The following is a 14,316-nucleotide window of genomic DNA, read 5'->3' as shown; positions in this document are numbered from 1 at the left end:
CCCCATGTAGTTAAATTTGTTTTTCAAGGAAAAGCCTTGAATTTTACTCATGTTGTTGGTAGAAAGAGGTTTGACATCAAATATAGAGATGATCAGATCAACGTTCAGTCCAGTACACCTTGTGTGCTCAGTAGTTAAAAGAATCATTCCTGTCTCTGTGCTATCAGGAAATAAAAGGCTTTTGGAGTGCTATAATGGAAAATACAGTAATATGGTCAAAATGCTTTTTGGGGCCCAGCTGGCTTGTTTTATCCTTTTAACTTGTCATTGGTTGTGGCAGCCTTCGCCAGTGAAAGTTCTTTTAATCTGAATGCAACAACCAAAGGTTTGTGTTTAACCTTTTTCTTGCCCATAACAGTGTATGCCAGTCACGTTCTCTGATTCATTGGAAACTCATCTGTGAACTTCAGAAGACCCCTGGAGCTTGCAGGCGAAATCTTATCGTTTTATCTCCGATGACCAATTACGCCCTCTCCCCTCCCCTGCTGTGACTTTGGGTTAACACTGGAATCCTTAATGGCTTCCATGAATAGAATAATTGAGAACTAATAATAACAGAATTTATTGTCTATATGGGGTAAATATTTGATATTTAAAAGACTGATTTTAGGTGGCATATTCTTTTTGACTCTTCAAATATAACTAAGCACTTGCGTATTTCATATTGCTGCAAGGCATCTGTTAGTTTGCTTAGCATTACAGGTGCTACAGCAAGATATCAGGTTGAGCTGAATTCTGACGAGTCCCATTAATAACCTCTTTCAGAAATGTTTGCCCCTGTGCGTGTGTCCTTAAGCACATAACTACTCTGGAAGAGAAATTCTGTTCTTTTGAGTAGAAGGGGAGGAAAAAACTGAAACATCACAATAAGGTTTAAACTGTCTCACTGTTCATATTCTTTTGCTTAGATATTCACAGTAACACAACACATTTTTTAACATTGCTTTTCTTTCTTTTGAGATCACAAGTAGAAGGTGTTTCCTTTCTTCAAGCAACAGGTGAAAACAAAGTAGTTACACTTTGATGCCCAGCCTGTTCTCTCCAGTATTATTCAAACTGTCTAAATTTAGCACTGAAAAGGGTGGGACTTAAGCATAAAACTTAATACACTGCTATGAAAATTACTTATTTTGCTTCTAAATCTATGTATAAGCTTTTCTATCTATCTAAGCTGTTTATAATCAAGTGCCTAAAGATGCAATTTAAAATGTTTTTTTTTTTGCTAAGTTGTCTGCTGTGTTTAATTATAACCATGGTTCAAGCCTTGACTATAGAGCCTTATGTATGCTTGAATGATTCATAGGTAAGTGTTAACTGGTTCAACAAACAATAAGCATTCCTCCAGAAATGTTCGGCTTCATGGACTGGACTATAAAAGAGTCAAAAGGGAGCCAGTGTCCTAAAACGTTTAAAAAACCTTTCGAACTATCCGGTCTTTAAGTGATGACGTGACGAATCCTACTTCCGGGCCTAAAGTAGTCTGCGTTTAATATGGCTTTTGTGTTGTTAACATGTTTAATGTTTTGTATTTTCTTCTATTTAATCTCAAAAAGCTCCTAAAACACTCAGTGATCACTGTTGACCTCCCTCGGCTTTTATTACCACTAATCATTTATTTAAGCTCAGTTTTTAAAACCTTACGATGTAACTACAGCCCAGCCCATGCAGCAGTATATGAATGACTAACCTCGTATTGTGGATGGATTATCTCAGTTGTTCTCCTGACTGAAGTCTGGTCCGTTTACAGCCTCCTGCCATGCGATTACATTTGTTCCTGACCACCGAGAACCCTCACGTTAACTTTTATCGAGTGGAAAAAAAATTAGCTTGTTTATAGCTAACATAGCTGTGTCACTAGCGGTCACGTAGCACATCATTATATACCAGCTAGCCAAACTTCAGTAACCCTACAAACGTCACTGCTGTTTAGTTTTCTGTCTTCATTTATGTTGGAAGTGATAGCAGAGCTGTACGTTTTAATTTGTTTCCAAAACCCCACAGTCAGGACATGCTATATTGTATTTAGATGGAAGCTAGAGAGCTAACTTCCTGCTAACTTCTAACTCCGTTAAATTCCGTTTTCACGGATGGCTGGATGTTAAACTCAATTGTTACACCTGGTAGAGCAGAACGCTGATCATTTTTATTAAAGATGAAAGACTTTAGACAGTTTTTCAACTCTCAGTAATGCCACAGTGATTGTTTGATATATGGACCTGCAGCGGAGTTTAGGCCCAGACACGGCTAGTGACGTCAGACTTAAAGACCGGATTGCTCAAGACCACTTTAAATTTTAACATTTGAAATTGCTCAGACTCTTTGGAAGCAAAAACTGGAAAAGATGAAGTGGCACAAGACTTTTTTGCAGTACTGTATCAAAAGTGAGTTTTGCTGTCAAAAGGAATTCTGACTCTAAAAAAATATCCAGAGACCTGGAATTTACAGAAAGAGCTCTTTAATGCACAAGAAATAATTCATGAAATAAGCAGTAATCGATCTGGTCTTCTCGTACACAAATATAGCCTGCTCATGCTTAAGTGATAACATGTCGCAGTGAATTCCCGTTCACTCCTTTAAGCTTCGTCTGGTAACATCCTTCAGTCCAGTCACGGTCTTTTAAATGAACGATGGGTTGATTGTCAATGAAATCTTTAAATCCTGCACAGTTGTAAAAAGTAAAGTCAAGCTATTGTTACCAGCACAGACTACTTACCACAGAGCGCTTTAGTAACCATAGAGAGGAATATTTTACTACATCAAGAGCATAAAATACTACTGCTTATGTGAGCTTTCTCTCCAAGAGCTAAGATTTGACAGACATTTATAGCCTTTTACTTCAAAGCCATAAACTACAGGATAATAAGATATAAAGTGGAAATACTACTGAAAATGAACAGCATATTTCTGATCTCCAAAGAAAAACAGCAGGGGCTTTCTCCTGATTTACTCTTTTATTCATCAGAGCATTGCTCAGTGCTGTGTAAATTTGTAAATCAAGAGGTCCCATGACACAAAGACAGTGCTGTTTCAACAGCTGAAATGATTCAAAAAGGCTGCAGAACACATCAAAATTAAAGCATCATTAGGGCCCAGCTGTTTAAACTAAACATAGCTTTAAGCACACACGAAGCATCATCCAATTACATTTGATAATCCGGGCAATCACAATCAGTCAAAAATCAGAAAAATACTAAAACTGATGCAAAGCCTGAACTTCATGCTCAGAGAACACAAAAGGCACATGCTATGCACCTTTAGGCGGCTATCAATGGGATTCACCAATAATTCATGTAATCTGAGTTTGATAAAAGATTAAAAGGAGCTGAAATCATGTGTTGCTGTATGCTGCTGTAGGAGTCTTTCCTCAGAGTTTAATAAGCGTCTCCAGTTTCACAGATTTAACTACAGCTGACACGTTTGCAAGTGGCTGCAAGGAATAAACATAATTTGAGCTCCTATTAAAACTTTTCTGAAACCCTGATTTGATTCTGGTGAGCACGCTCATATGTAGCATGAAACTTGTGTTTAGGATCGTGGATTGTGCGCATCCTGTCATGCAAAGGTTGTGTGTGTTAGATAGTAGAAACGGGCAGTTTTATATCCAACATGTTGTCAGCAATGAGATAAGAAGGCTGTCTGATTGTTCAGTACCACTGAGGCGGAGAGATGCTGCTTATTTACAGTAGTGCACTCTATTGCAAATTTTAGCATGATTCATGAAAACTCAAAATGCATGCTAAAAGTAGCATATTGATAATATTTTTAAAACTTCCACAGTTTCACAACAGTACACCGGTATGTACCGGTAACAGCCATGGTTTAAGAGAAGCTAAGCTCCTCCCCTACCCGGGGCTGCACTAAAGACTAAGCCTGGTCTCGTTGCAGACCCTGTCTATATACAATACCATTATCTTCCGCGCTGACAGGGATTATTTAAGGCTTTGGAATGAAATACTTAAAAACGTGCAAAGCAAATCTAGGCCAAATATAGATAACCTAGAAATATATATATATATATATGTATTTTCCCTTAAGCACAATTGATGAGCTCCAAGACAGAAAGTTTAACACCAAAATGAACAGGTACTTAAACTTTAACACTAAAGACATCAGAGTCGCAAAAATATTACATAGACCGACTTTACAAACTCTTCTGTTTGTGTTTTTATAAGAAGTCCACAGTCACAACTTGTACCTCGCTTACTCGCTCGAGTATATCCAGCAGGTTTAGGCTGTTTCACTCTTTTGAACATCTCATTCTTCCACAGTCAGTGATAAAATAAAAGGCAGACAGACTTTCTGTCATGATAACACCTCATTTTGTTTACATTCATTGTTCAGCATTCAGTATGCATTTCTAAAACTCTTCAGACGGTCAACAGAACAACCACTGATCACTTTCTTTGTGTTCGCGTTTGCATTGCTTTTTGCACAAAAAACATCAGCGACTACAGCCTTCACACATTACATTGTGAATAAATGTGGAGTATGTTTTACCCTCTAAATGTTTTACTCTGTCTGCATCACTTATAAATGGAGTCGATTTGGCTTGTAGTCCAAAGCACTTTGAGTCATTAAGAAAGCCTTAAATTTATGACCACCCACTTCCATTCCAATTTTCATTGATGTTGTCAGATGGACAGCCATTTAGGAAATTAAATATGACTGTATGTTTTGTTAAAATACGCTTTGCAAGCTTATTCAAGTGCTATTGTTCATATTTTCATCTATATTCCTGAAAGCAGAATTCTGTTTAGTAGTGGCTGGATAAGATAGAAGATTTAAAATGGCTCACAGAGGGAGACGTGGTGGACAACAGAAGAGAGAACCTTTTAGATTAGGGCAATTATAATGGATCATGGTGTAAACAATGGCCAGTGAGAGACTGAACTAGGGATACAGCCCAGTCTGACTGTTCCACAGTTAGAACAGTTGTGTAAACTGTGATTCATTCTGTAAAAGCATCAAAGCAAAGCCCATTGAACCCTTTCCTGCTGTGTTTCTGTGACTTAGTTCCTGTATGATTCTGGTTTCTACAAAGAGGGGCAGATCTGTGTTTAACACGTTGTGCAGATTTCTTCCAGTTATTAAGACATAAGGATGTACAACTTCAAATGCTGACATAATGTGTTGTGCATGTGTTGGGTTTGCCATGTTTGTGTGTTCTGATTGACGCACCCGTTGTTGTGAGCTCAGACGAAGATTATTTTTGTATGCAGCAGCAACCTTGCAAAGCAGTGTATTAAGACAGCCGACAGTGCGAAGAGGTTTGAAAATTAGTATTCATCCCTTCATGTATTGTGAGATTTAATCTTATTAAACTGTACAGTGGCTATATTTACTTTCTTATGATTTCACCTGCTCAGCTTATGATTAAATAGTCCAAAATAGGCTTACACACATTCTGTGATATAATAAAAATTTGTATCTAAAGGATGGTGACTCATGGAAAGAGGTTAATCTCTGATCTTAAAGGTTTTCAACTGAATTAACCTGAAACGAGGTGTTTTTGCTGACTTGAATGCAAATGCAAACTTAATGCGAATTTAGCTGTCGGTGAAAGATTAGGCATGTCTTCTAAAAGCATAGCTCTGCAACGTCCTCTACATTTTCATTTCCAAACAGTTCCTGCTGTGCCGTAATACAATTTCAGATCATTTGGGGTGACATTGAACACTCATGCATCATTATGCTTTCACGAAGAACTGCTGAATGTCCTCCAGATTTTAGAGACAAGCGGAAATGATTTCTCAGTAGGGTCTGATCACCCTATACTCAGTTTATAGTTAAAGTGTCTCTTTGTGATATTCATTAACAATCTTTCTTCTGCGCTCCTGACCAGCATGGGAATACATTCCCTAACTCCTTGCTCTGCAGAGATAAATTATCAAGCTGTTGGACTTTTGCATCTTTTAGCCACATCAGTGAAACCTGAAATCACATTTGATGGCCTTGCAGCTGCTGGCCCCAAGTGAAAATAATTGACAGCAAGCGTGGCAATCCAAGGTAAGCAGTTAAAACACCTCAGATCCGGGACAGTTCCTTCTCATTTTACTTGAGAGGAGCTGTTTGCAGGGAGCTCCGTTTGAATGGTGGAGATTTTCTCTCCCATTATTTCCAGGGAGCTCTCTCCGTGTGATGACGTCGAAGGGCCCTTCTCTGCTGAGTGCGGCTCCAGGCTATTGCCTTCGTCTGGCTCCAGGAAGGCTTCTCTACTTTGGGGTTTGATGAACTGCACACTCAGTCTAGGCGCCGCCACAGCGCCACTCTGCTGGGTAGGCTTTCGAACGCAGTGGGAGAGGGTGGAAAAGCAACTCTTCTTGAAGTTCTCGTTCATGAAGGCGTAGACGATGGGATTGTTGAAGCTGTTGAAGAACCCGATGGCCTGAACAGTGGCGATGATCATGTTGAGTGTGACTCCGTCGTATTTGTTCTCCAGGTCATCTGGAGGACAGGATAATTACACATAAAGAGGATTGAGGCTTTTAATAAATGGAAATGTGCACTTAAGCAAGATCTTTTTTTATTTACTCCTGAAACCACAGACCCCTTAATGCACCAGGCAATGCTTACAGTATTCAAACAGCATGTGGACTGTGTGGAAGGGTGCCCAGCAAATTGTGAATAGCAGAACAATGGTGATCATCATTTTCACAGCCCTTTTCTTTTTCCTGTAGAAGGTTAAAAAAAAAATCAAAAAATCAAAATCGTTATATAAAAAAATGTAAACTACACAAATGTAACACGTCTTATTGCAGGGAAAAAGCAGGTGTGACCAGGAACATTAATCATGGCACTCTTCTTGCATTGGAATGTACCAGAGAGATGCAACAGTGAGTCACTGTGGAAGTGAGTCTGTATTTGTGTGAATTTCTTCAAAAGACGTAATCACCTTTAGCAGCAGTACCTCGAAGAAGCTGTTTTCTGAACTCTCACATCTTTGTGGAGAAATTCTAGCCTATTCTTCTTTACAACGTTGTTTGAGTTCATTGAGGATTTTGGATATTTGTTCCTGCACAGCTCCCTTAAGGTCCCACCACAGCATTCCAGTAAGGTAGAGGTCTGAACTTTGTGCATTTGTGACACCTTGAGTAATTTCTATTCTCAGCAAAACTGTTGGAGATTTGCTTCTGTGCTCGGGATCATCGTACTGTTGTATGACCCAGTTTTGGCCAAGCTTTAGCTGTCGGATAAATGGCCTCAAATTTGACTCCAGAATACTTTGGTATACAGAGGATTTCATGGTTGACTTGATGTCTGTAAGGTTTTCTGATCCTGTAGCTGTAAAAAAAAGTCCAAATCAACCCTCCATCACTGTTTTTGAAAGTTGGTATGATGTGTTTGTTCTGATACGCTCTGTTTGCTTTTTGCCAAATGTGGTGTTGTGCATTACAGCCAAACATCTGTGCTTTCTCCTCTGTGCAAAGGACATTATTTAGAAATTTGTGCTTTCTTTAGATGAAATCTTGGAAACACTAACCTAACTTATTTTTAGAAAGATGAGTTTTTCTCCTGGCAACGCTTCTACCAAGCCATATTTATCCAATCTCTTTCTAATTCTACTGTCATGAACATTAACATTTAACATGCTAACTGAGATGTAGCTCCTTGATCTTTTCTAGTTTCCCTGAGCATTGCACAGTCTGACCTCGGGTTTCATTTGCTGTAAAGAAATCGGCACTGTGTTGACACACCTAAATACTTTAGAACACCAAACTGCCAAAACCTCAACTTTTATAAGGTGCTCGAACATAGCTGATAGTCAGTTAATCAAGTGTATTTGATTAGCAGTACTTGGCTGCTGCTTGATCTCTTAATTCTGATGGAAGCTTTAAAGTTTTACTTAGAGTCCTATAAAAGCTTTCTTTTTCACAATACAATAAATCTTTAATGAACTCAGCCAGTATCACATATTGCAGGTCCAAACTATGCTACCTGGTGGCAAAAGTATCTTAAGTGCAGTGCCCTAACGATTCTCCTGGCCCTAAATGTATAAACATATACCCATTTCAGTCTCTGCCTTTCACATGTTCTCTCCACAAGAGCAACAACATTGCTCAAATGACTAATAGTTTATGTCCAGGAGAGTAGAGTGGAGTACAGCGGAGAGCAGGTGTTGCATCTTCTTGCAAACCACCTGTTAATGTTAGTTTCAGTCAGTAAAGATAATGTTCTGTCCTTCCCTTGAATCTAACTGTAATTTCTTTGGATTGCTGTCAGTCTTGCACTGATATTAATAGCGTAAAATGAACAACTAACATGGCATGCAAGTAGATGTCACCTAATCTCCTTATTTTTTAAATACAGGTGTTCTTTTTCTTCTTCTTTCTTTGCTTAACTGTTGAATTAACCAAAAAAATAAAAAATAAAATAAAAGTTTATAGTTTAAATTATTATTATTTTTTTTTGAAGAGCAGGTTCATTTCTTTTTGTAAAGATGACTAGACCATGCAGCAAGGGCAATAATGCAACAACAGTGCCCCCATTCTTGACCTTCCACCCTCAACTATTGACAGTTCAGTTCTGTTAATTGGAATGCAAACAAGGCCAAACTGAAACGAAATGTCATCTACAAATAAATATGGCGGTTAAATATCTCCATCAGACTTGTCTAACCCACCTTGATATCTTACTGATCTCCCTGTGGTTCATGGTGCTGAGGACTGAGGCATCACCCACCCTCTTGCGGATCCACAACTCTATGCCAATGCATGTGTAGAGGAATAGCATGGCTGCCAAAGGGAGCAGGAAAAGGGCCACCATGATGAAGGTGGTGTACGCCTGCCTGTGAGTCACCGAGCTCCAGCTCTCCTGACAACACACATGGTAGTGATCGTACAAGAAGTCGTACTTCACCTGAGATATGGAAAAAGAAAAGCTTTTAGTCATGGAAGAACGGTCAAGACAGCTGAAGTAGGTCTGACTGACAGGGTGGTTTTTATCCAATGCTTTACTACATTTGATTCACACTGATGCATTTTTTTTCTGACAGGTTTGGTGTGCCAAGGAAGCCATCTGATAGTAGTAGGCTTCCCTGAGAGGACATAGCATATGGTATAATCATGTTATGCCATCCCACCAACTAAAAATGATTACTTTTACAGCTTTAATAAAACCAAACCCCAAACACAAGATTAAAATTAGGGTAGTTTAAAATTTTAATTAAATCTCAATTAAAAAGCATCTATTCACAACATTTGTGGCTCTGCTGTGAGTGAATTTAGAGCCTGATTCAGGTGGAAAGTTAAGATAAAGCCAACATGTCTTTTCATCTGTTGTGTTCAGAGGGATTACCAGGAATGTGAACCTTCTTCAAGCTAAAAAAGGCAATCTTATGTGTTTTTTGAAGGGCACTTACCTTTAACTGTTGCACAAACAGCATTGGTGAGCCCACTATCACTGAGGCAATCCATACAAGTCCTGCAAGAAACAAACAAGTATTTAATACCATCAAATAGAAAACCTATAACTTTAATACTGTGTCTGCTAAGGCATTTCAAGGAGAGCAACTTTTTAGTGACAAACAGCAGTCGCAGTAGCCCTATAATTAAATACCTCTCTTACGTAATTCATAATCTGTCAATCGTGTGCAATCTCTGTGAGATACCTGCATTTTTCTTTCTTCTTTATTCCAATAATGCAAAGCCCAACCCATAACACCAGACATTGTATGGCATAATGTATTGACTTTTTTAGACATGGTTTAAATTTAAAAGGAGTATTTCTTAAAGAGGGTGGGGGGGTGGGGTGGGGGGTGGGGGGGGGGTTGTTACTTAACCCCACTTACAGACCTGTGACCAATTTAGAATAACCAATTAAGAACAAAATAATGGCAGGCAATACTTAACCTTCACCACTGAATACTTGTGGGAATTTATTTCCCCTAGAAACTATTTAAATTAAACAGTCAGGATGTGATTGGTGTACATACTTTCAGGTTTAACTCAATAGGTTTAAGGAAGGATTTGTATTAACTGTTGCTGAATTACCGATATTTTTATACCCTGTCCCACAGGGTACCCATTTTTAGATATATAGCCTAAGGATTATTTTTTTAATACTTGGATGAAAACTCTTTACAGTCAATGACTGCCAGAGATCTAGAACCCATGGACATCACCAAATCCTGCATTTCCTTCCTTAAGATGCTCTGCTGGGACTTTGCTGCAGCCATCTTCAGTTGCTGCCTGTTTGTGCTTCTTTCTGCCTTTAGTTTTGTCTAAAGTAACTAAACACAATGTCCTGTTGAGTTGAGATAAGGTGAGCCCCCTGCCAATTGAAGAATATCCCATTTTCTGCCTTCATAAGCTCCTGGGTTGCTTTTGCAGTGTACTTTGGATCATTATCCATTTGCGCTACAAAGTGCTGTTTGATCAATTTTTCAGCATCTGGCTGAATCTGAGAAGAGTGTAACTAAAAAGATTTCACACGCATGTTTGCTCGAGAGTAACACTTGCTTTATTTGAATCTCTGATAAGTGTCTTGTCAATTTGGCATGCAGAATTCTGAGCTTTGCAGTGTAGGCAACACGCACATGTAAAACCCCATGTATTTCTATCTGTGAATCAGCATTGCTGCGATATTTCTCACATAACAGAGGATGCATAAGTACAACATGCCACTCTGGTAAACAATCAATACCTAGCATCTTGTATGCTCTTCTGGACGAATACTGCCTCCTCATTTTCAGTGGGAATACAATACCCTGGTATCTCTCAATAGCAATGCAGGTCATTGTTAGGATGCCTGTCACTATGGCTGTAGTCTGTATGAATGGAACAGTCTTGCAAACCAGAACCCCTGCAAGTAAAAAAAATAAAAATATAATAATGAATATAATGCAGCATGCAGAAGAAACATTTTACAAATTATGATGACTATTTATTAAAATGACAAGCTCAGACCTGGCTATGTTCTTGCTATGATAGGTTGTTTGTCAGCTTTTAACAATATTTCTGCAGGTCAGTGTTAAAAACTGTTTAATATATCAGCTCCCACTTAGTAACCACATGCTGATTTTTAACATCAAGCCCAAGAGGTAATGATTCATATAGTGTTTTTAGAGGTTGTAGATTTAATGCTTCATATCACTGAGAGTTAATACAGTTATGTACAAGCCTTAAGATACTATAAGACATTGAAATAACACCCTATCACACTGTGAGGAGACAGCACTTTAAAGACTCTGCAAATAGAATCACCCCTTTTAAAAATAAAAAGCAACAACAACAAATTGTTCTAGTTATATCCATTATCCAGTATTCATTATATTCAGTATCCATTGCATTAAATAAATGTTGATATGAGCATGAGCTTTCATTATCTATGCTGTAACAGAAGTGGACATAACAAGAAAACAGTCTGTAATTTTAGAATAAAACATTATAAGTGTGTTAATTTAATTATTTAAATGTTCACATCGACAGCCACTTATCCACAAATACTTCAGTGCATGGTTTGGGGGACTAAATATGATCAACTGGCAGTCTGGAGCCAGCGGTGCTTCACTTGCCTCCCGCTGTGACTCCCTTCAGGTTTCTGACTCATAACCATCTGGGTTTTTTTTTTTTTTTTAGCCTTTAAGAGACAGGAGGTCTTTATCTGCCATTTAAAGGCATTAGCTCATGGTGGGGTTCCAAGAATCTCTTTAAAAGTTCATTCCTCCGAGGATGTTTTTCCCACCCTGTACTGACTCTCTCTGGTGCCTGAAATGTGCACATTTCTTTTTTTAATGTGCTGCTGTACTAGATTTCATTCATTGCATTTTTGAAGCTGTACTGTGGCTTATAGAAAGGGACATCTTTCTGAGGTGCAGCATGTGTCATTATTATTCAGCTTGTGCGCTTAGTTAAAGTCATGGATAATCCGAGGTGTAACCTAATGGCACATTGTATCCCCTCACAGCAGCAGTCTCGCGATTTAATATTTAAATCTTATTCTTATCGAGAAAACGATCCTCGTGCCTGACGTACTGTTAAAAAGTTGGTGGCTTAATATAAGTTCATAACTCACCGCCGAACCATTCAGAGGAGATGTTCTGCAGCAAAGTAAACGGTATGCAGAAGAAAGTGATGAGCAGGTCGCTGACCGCCAGAGAGCAAATAAAAATATCTGTCGCCGTCTGTATCGTCCGTTTCTTCACAATTATGTAGATGACCAAACTATTTCCAGCGAGAGCCAAGACGAAAATAACCACATACATGATCACGAAGGTGGTTTTGGCGCTGTACGGTAACTCGGGGATGTAGACGAGCGGCTGGATGTTGTAGGCGTTGATAAAGTCCCGACGGCTCAGGTTGTAGTACTGGAGCATCTTCTGCAGCACTTCAGGAGTTATTTTAGTGGAGCCCTGCCCCGAATTTGTCGAAGCTGCGGCCATCCTGAACTGTGTCCTCAACCTTGAGACGAACTTGGCTGCACGGGGAAAGTAAAATAAAGAAATCAATCAGCGGGAGCTCTCAGCGGAAAGCTGCTTTTTTAACCTACAGGTGCGCATCTGGGTGTTGCTGCCTCGCCTCGTTCATCCACCAGACCCCGATGCTGTTGCTGCTGCTGCAGTTATGTAGTGCTCCGTGTGCGCGTACGGGTGAGTGTGTGCGCCCGCCCTGGTCAGAGGACAAAGTGACAGGCCAATGGACGAAGTTGTACCATAGGCTCTCTAAATGCCTCTATCCTCAGATTAGATCGTTTAGTCCTGTTAAACTATAAATACACGCAGTTTAAAACAATTAACCCGTCTATAACTTTCTCTTTTTAGTTAACACTCCATGCAGGGTGCTAATTAAGAAAATTAACTGGACATTTTTCAAACCATTTTGGCAACTCCATGAAGCAAACTAGTACAGTCATTTGCAATTCAGTGAAACCCCATATTTGCTTGAAAATAGTTCAAAGCCAACACATTCATTGAGAAAAACTGTATTGCTTTGGAAATTTGATGTCAGAAAAAGATTTCAAAAAACTTTAACACGGTCTTGCATCACATGCATGTGTTTTTCTTCACAACATAGTAAAGGCGTTTGGGGATGGAGCAAACCATTTGTTGCTTCTGGAGTCTTTTAAAAGTAAATACGTCTCACCACTCACAAAGACTGCCTGAGAAAATAGCAGCCATAAGACTGCAAAGAAGACCAGCATATATTACAAGCCATTAAAAATAATGGACAGTTACAAAAAATCTCTGGAAGCAAGGAAAAGAGACAAAAACATTGTTGAATAGCTGTTATCAGTGAGCTCTTCAGACAGCAGTGCATAGGAGACAAACATAGCTGAGTGGAAACAACAGTATCTCCTAAATCACACTTCTGAGGAGTGTTGTCTGTAAACACAGTTTACCACTGCATTCACAATTGTAATCTCTACTCAAGATTGACTGAGGGGAAGTGATAAGACATTCTAATGGATCAAAATTTAAAATTCATGCTTCCTCCAGGCTAAAGAGGGAGCAGGACTGTCATTAGACACTTCCTGAGCCAGTAAGTTAGGGTGCATCAGTGCGGATGACACTTGTACATCCCAGAATGTCCCATTAATAGCGAAAAATAAATACAGATGTGGGAGCAATATGTGCTGCTATCTAGCTAACATCTTTTCATGGAAGGTCAGGCTTATTTCAGCAAGACAACCTTTTGGACATAAAACAGCAATCTAGCTCACAGACCACAATACTGTCTGCGAACATCAAGGGCATGAGTGTCTATGGACTATGATGCTTGCAGAAAGCATTGTGAGCAGTACTGAGTTTAGGGAGGAGGTGAAAGAGAGCCAGGCGAGTTGGAGGTACTGCATGCTCTGTTGAGAAAGGGAATGAAGCCAGGAGAAGCAAAACAAAATGTGTTTGTGAAGGTGAAGATGCAACCAGGTAGCAAGGAGGTGGATGAGTTTAAATACCTGTGGTTAACCATCCAAGTGTACAAGAGTAGTAAAGAAGAGAGTGAAGGCAGGGTGGAGTGGATGGAGATGACTGTCAGGGGCGATTTGTGACAGACATATAGCAGCAAGAGTGAAAGGGAAGGTTTACAAGATAATAATGAGACCTGATGTATGGTGGCACTAATAGAAAGACAGGAGGCAAAGCTGGGGGTAGCAAAACTAAAGTTCATTTTTAGTTTTTTTGTGACCAGAAAGGACAGAGACAAAATTTAGATGATTTGGACATGTGCAAAGGAGGATAAAGGGGTTTAGTGTTCAAAGGATGTTGAATATGAAACTGACAGGCTGGAGAGAAAAAGGAAGGCCACAGAGAAAATTCATGGATGTTGTGAAGGAGGACATGCTGAGGGCTGGTGCGACAGAAGAGGATCCAAGGGTGAGATG

The 14,316-nt window shown here is 39.3% G+C and overlaps 1 protein-coding gene across 1 annotated transcript; it reads right to left on the bottom strand.

The window, feature by feature from the left end:
* Positions 1-2,438: 2,438 nt before the first annotated feature.
* On the bottom strand, positions 2,439-12,566 carry qrfprb (pyroglutamylated RFamide peptide receptor b). Its single transcript, XM_026177179.2, has 6 exons — positions 12,013-12,566; positions 10,642-10,800; positions 9,359-9,420; positions 8,621-8,856; positions 6,574-6,671; positions 2,439-6,444 (listed from the first exon to the last, which is right to left on the bottom strand). The coding sequence occupies exons 1-6, from the start codon at positions 12,377-12,379 to the stop codon at positions 6,047-6,049; spliced, it is 1,320 nt and encodes a 439-aa protein (XP_026032964.1). The 5' UTR covers positions 12,380-12,566; the 3' UTR covers positions 2,439-6,046.
* Between the last annotated feature and the right edge of the window lie 1,750 nt (positions 12,567-14,316).

The sequence above is a fragment of the Astatotilapia calliptera genome, chromosome 8 (genome assembly GCF_964374335.1).
Source record: "Astatotilapia calliptera chromosome 8, fAstCal68.1, whole genome shotgun sequence".
Classification (NCBI taxonomy): Eukaryota; Metazoa; Chordata; class Actinopteri; order Cichliformes; family Cichlidae; genus Astatotilapia; species Astatotilapia calliptera.
The sequence above is the reverse complement of the archived record's forward strand: the minus strand, read 5'-3'. Positions and strand labels throughout refer to the sequence as shown.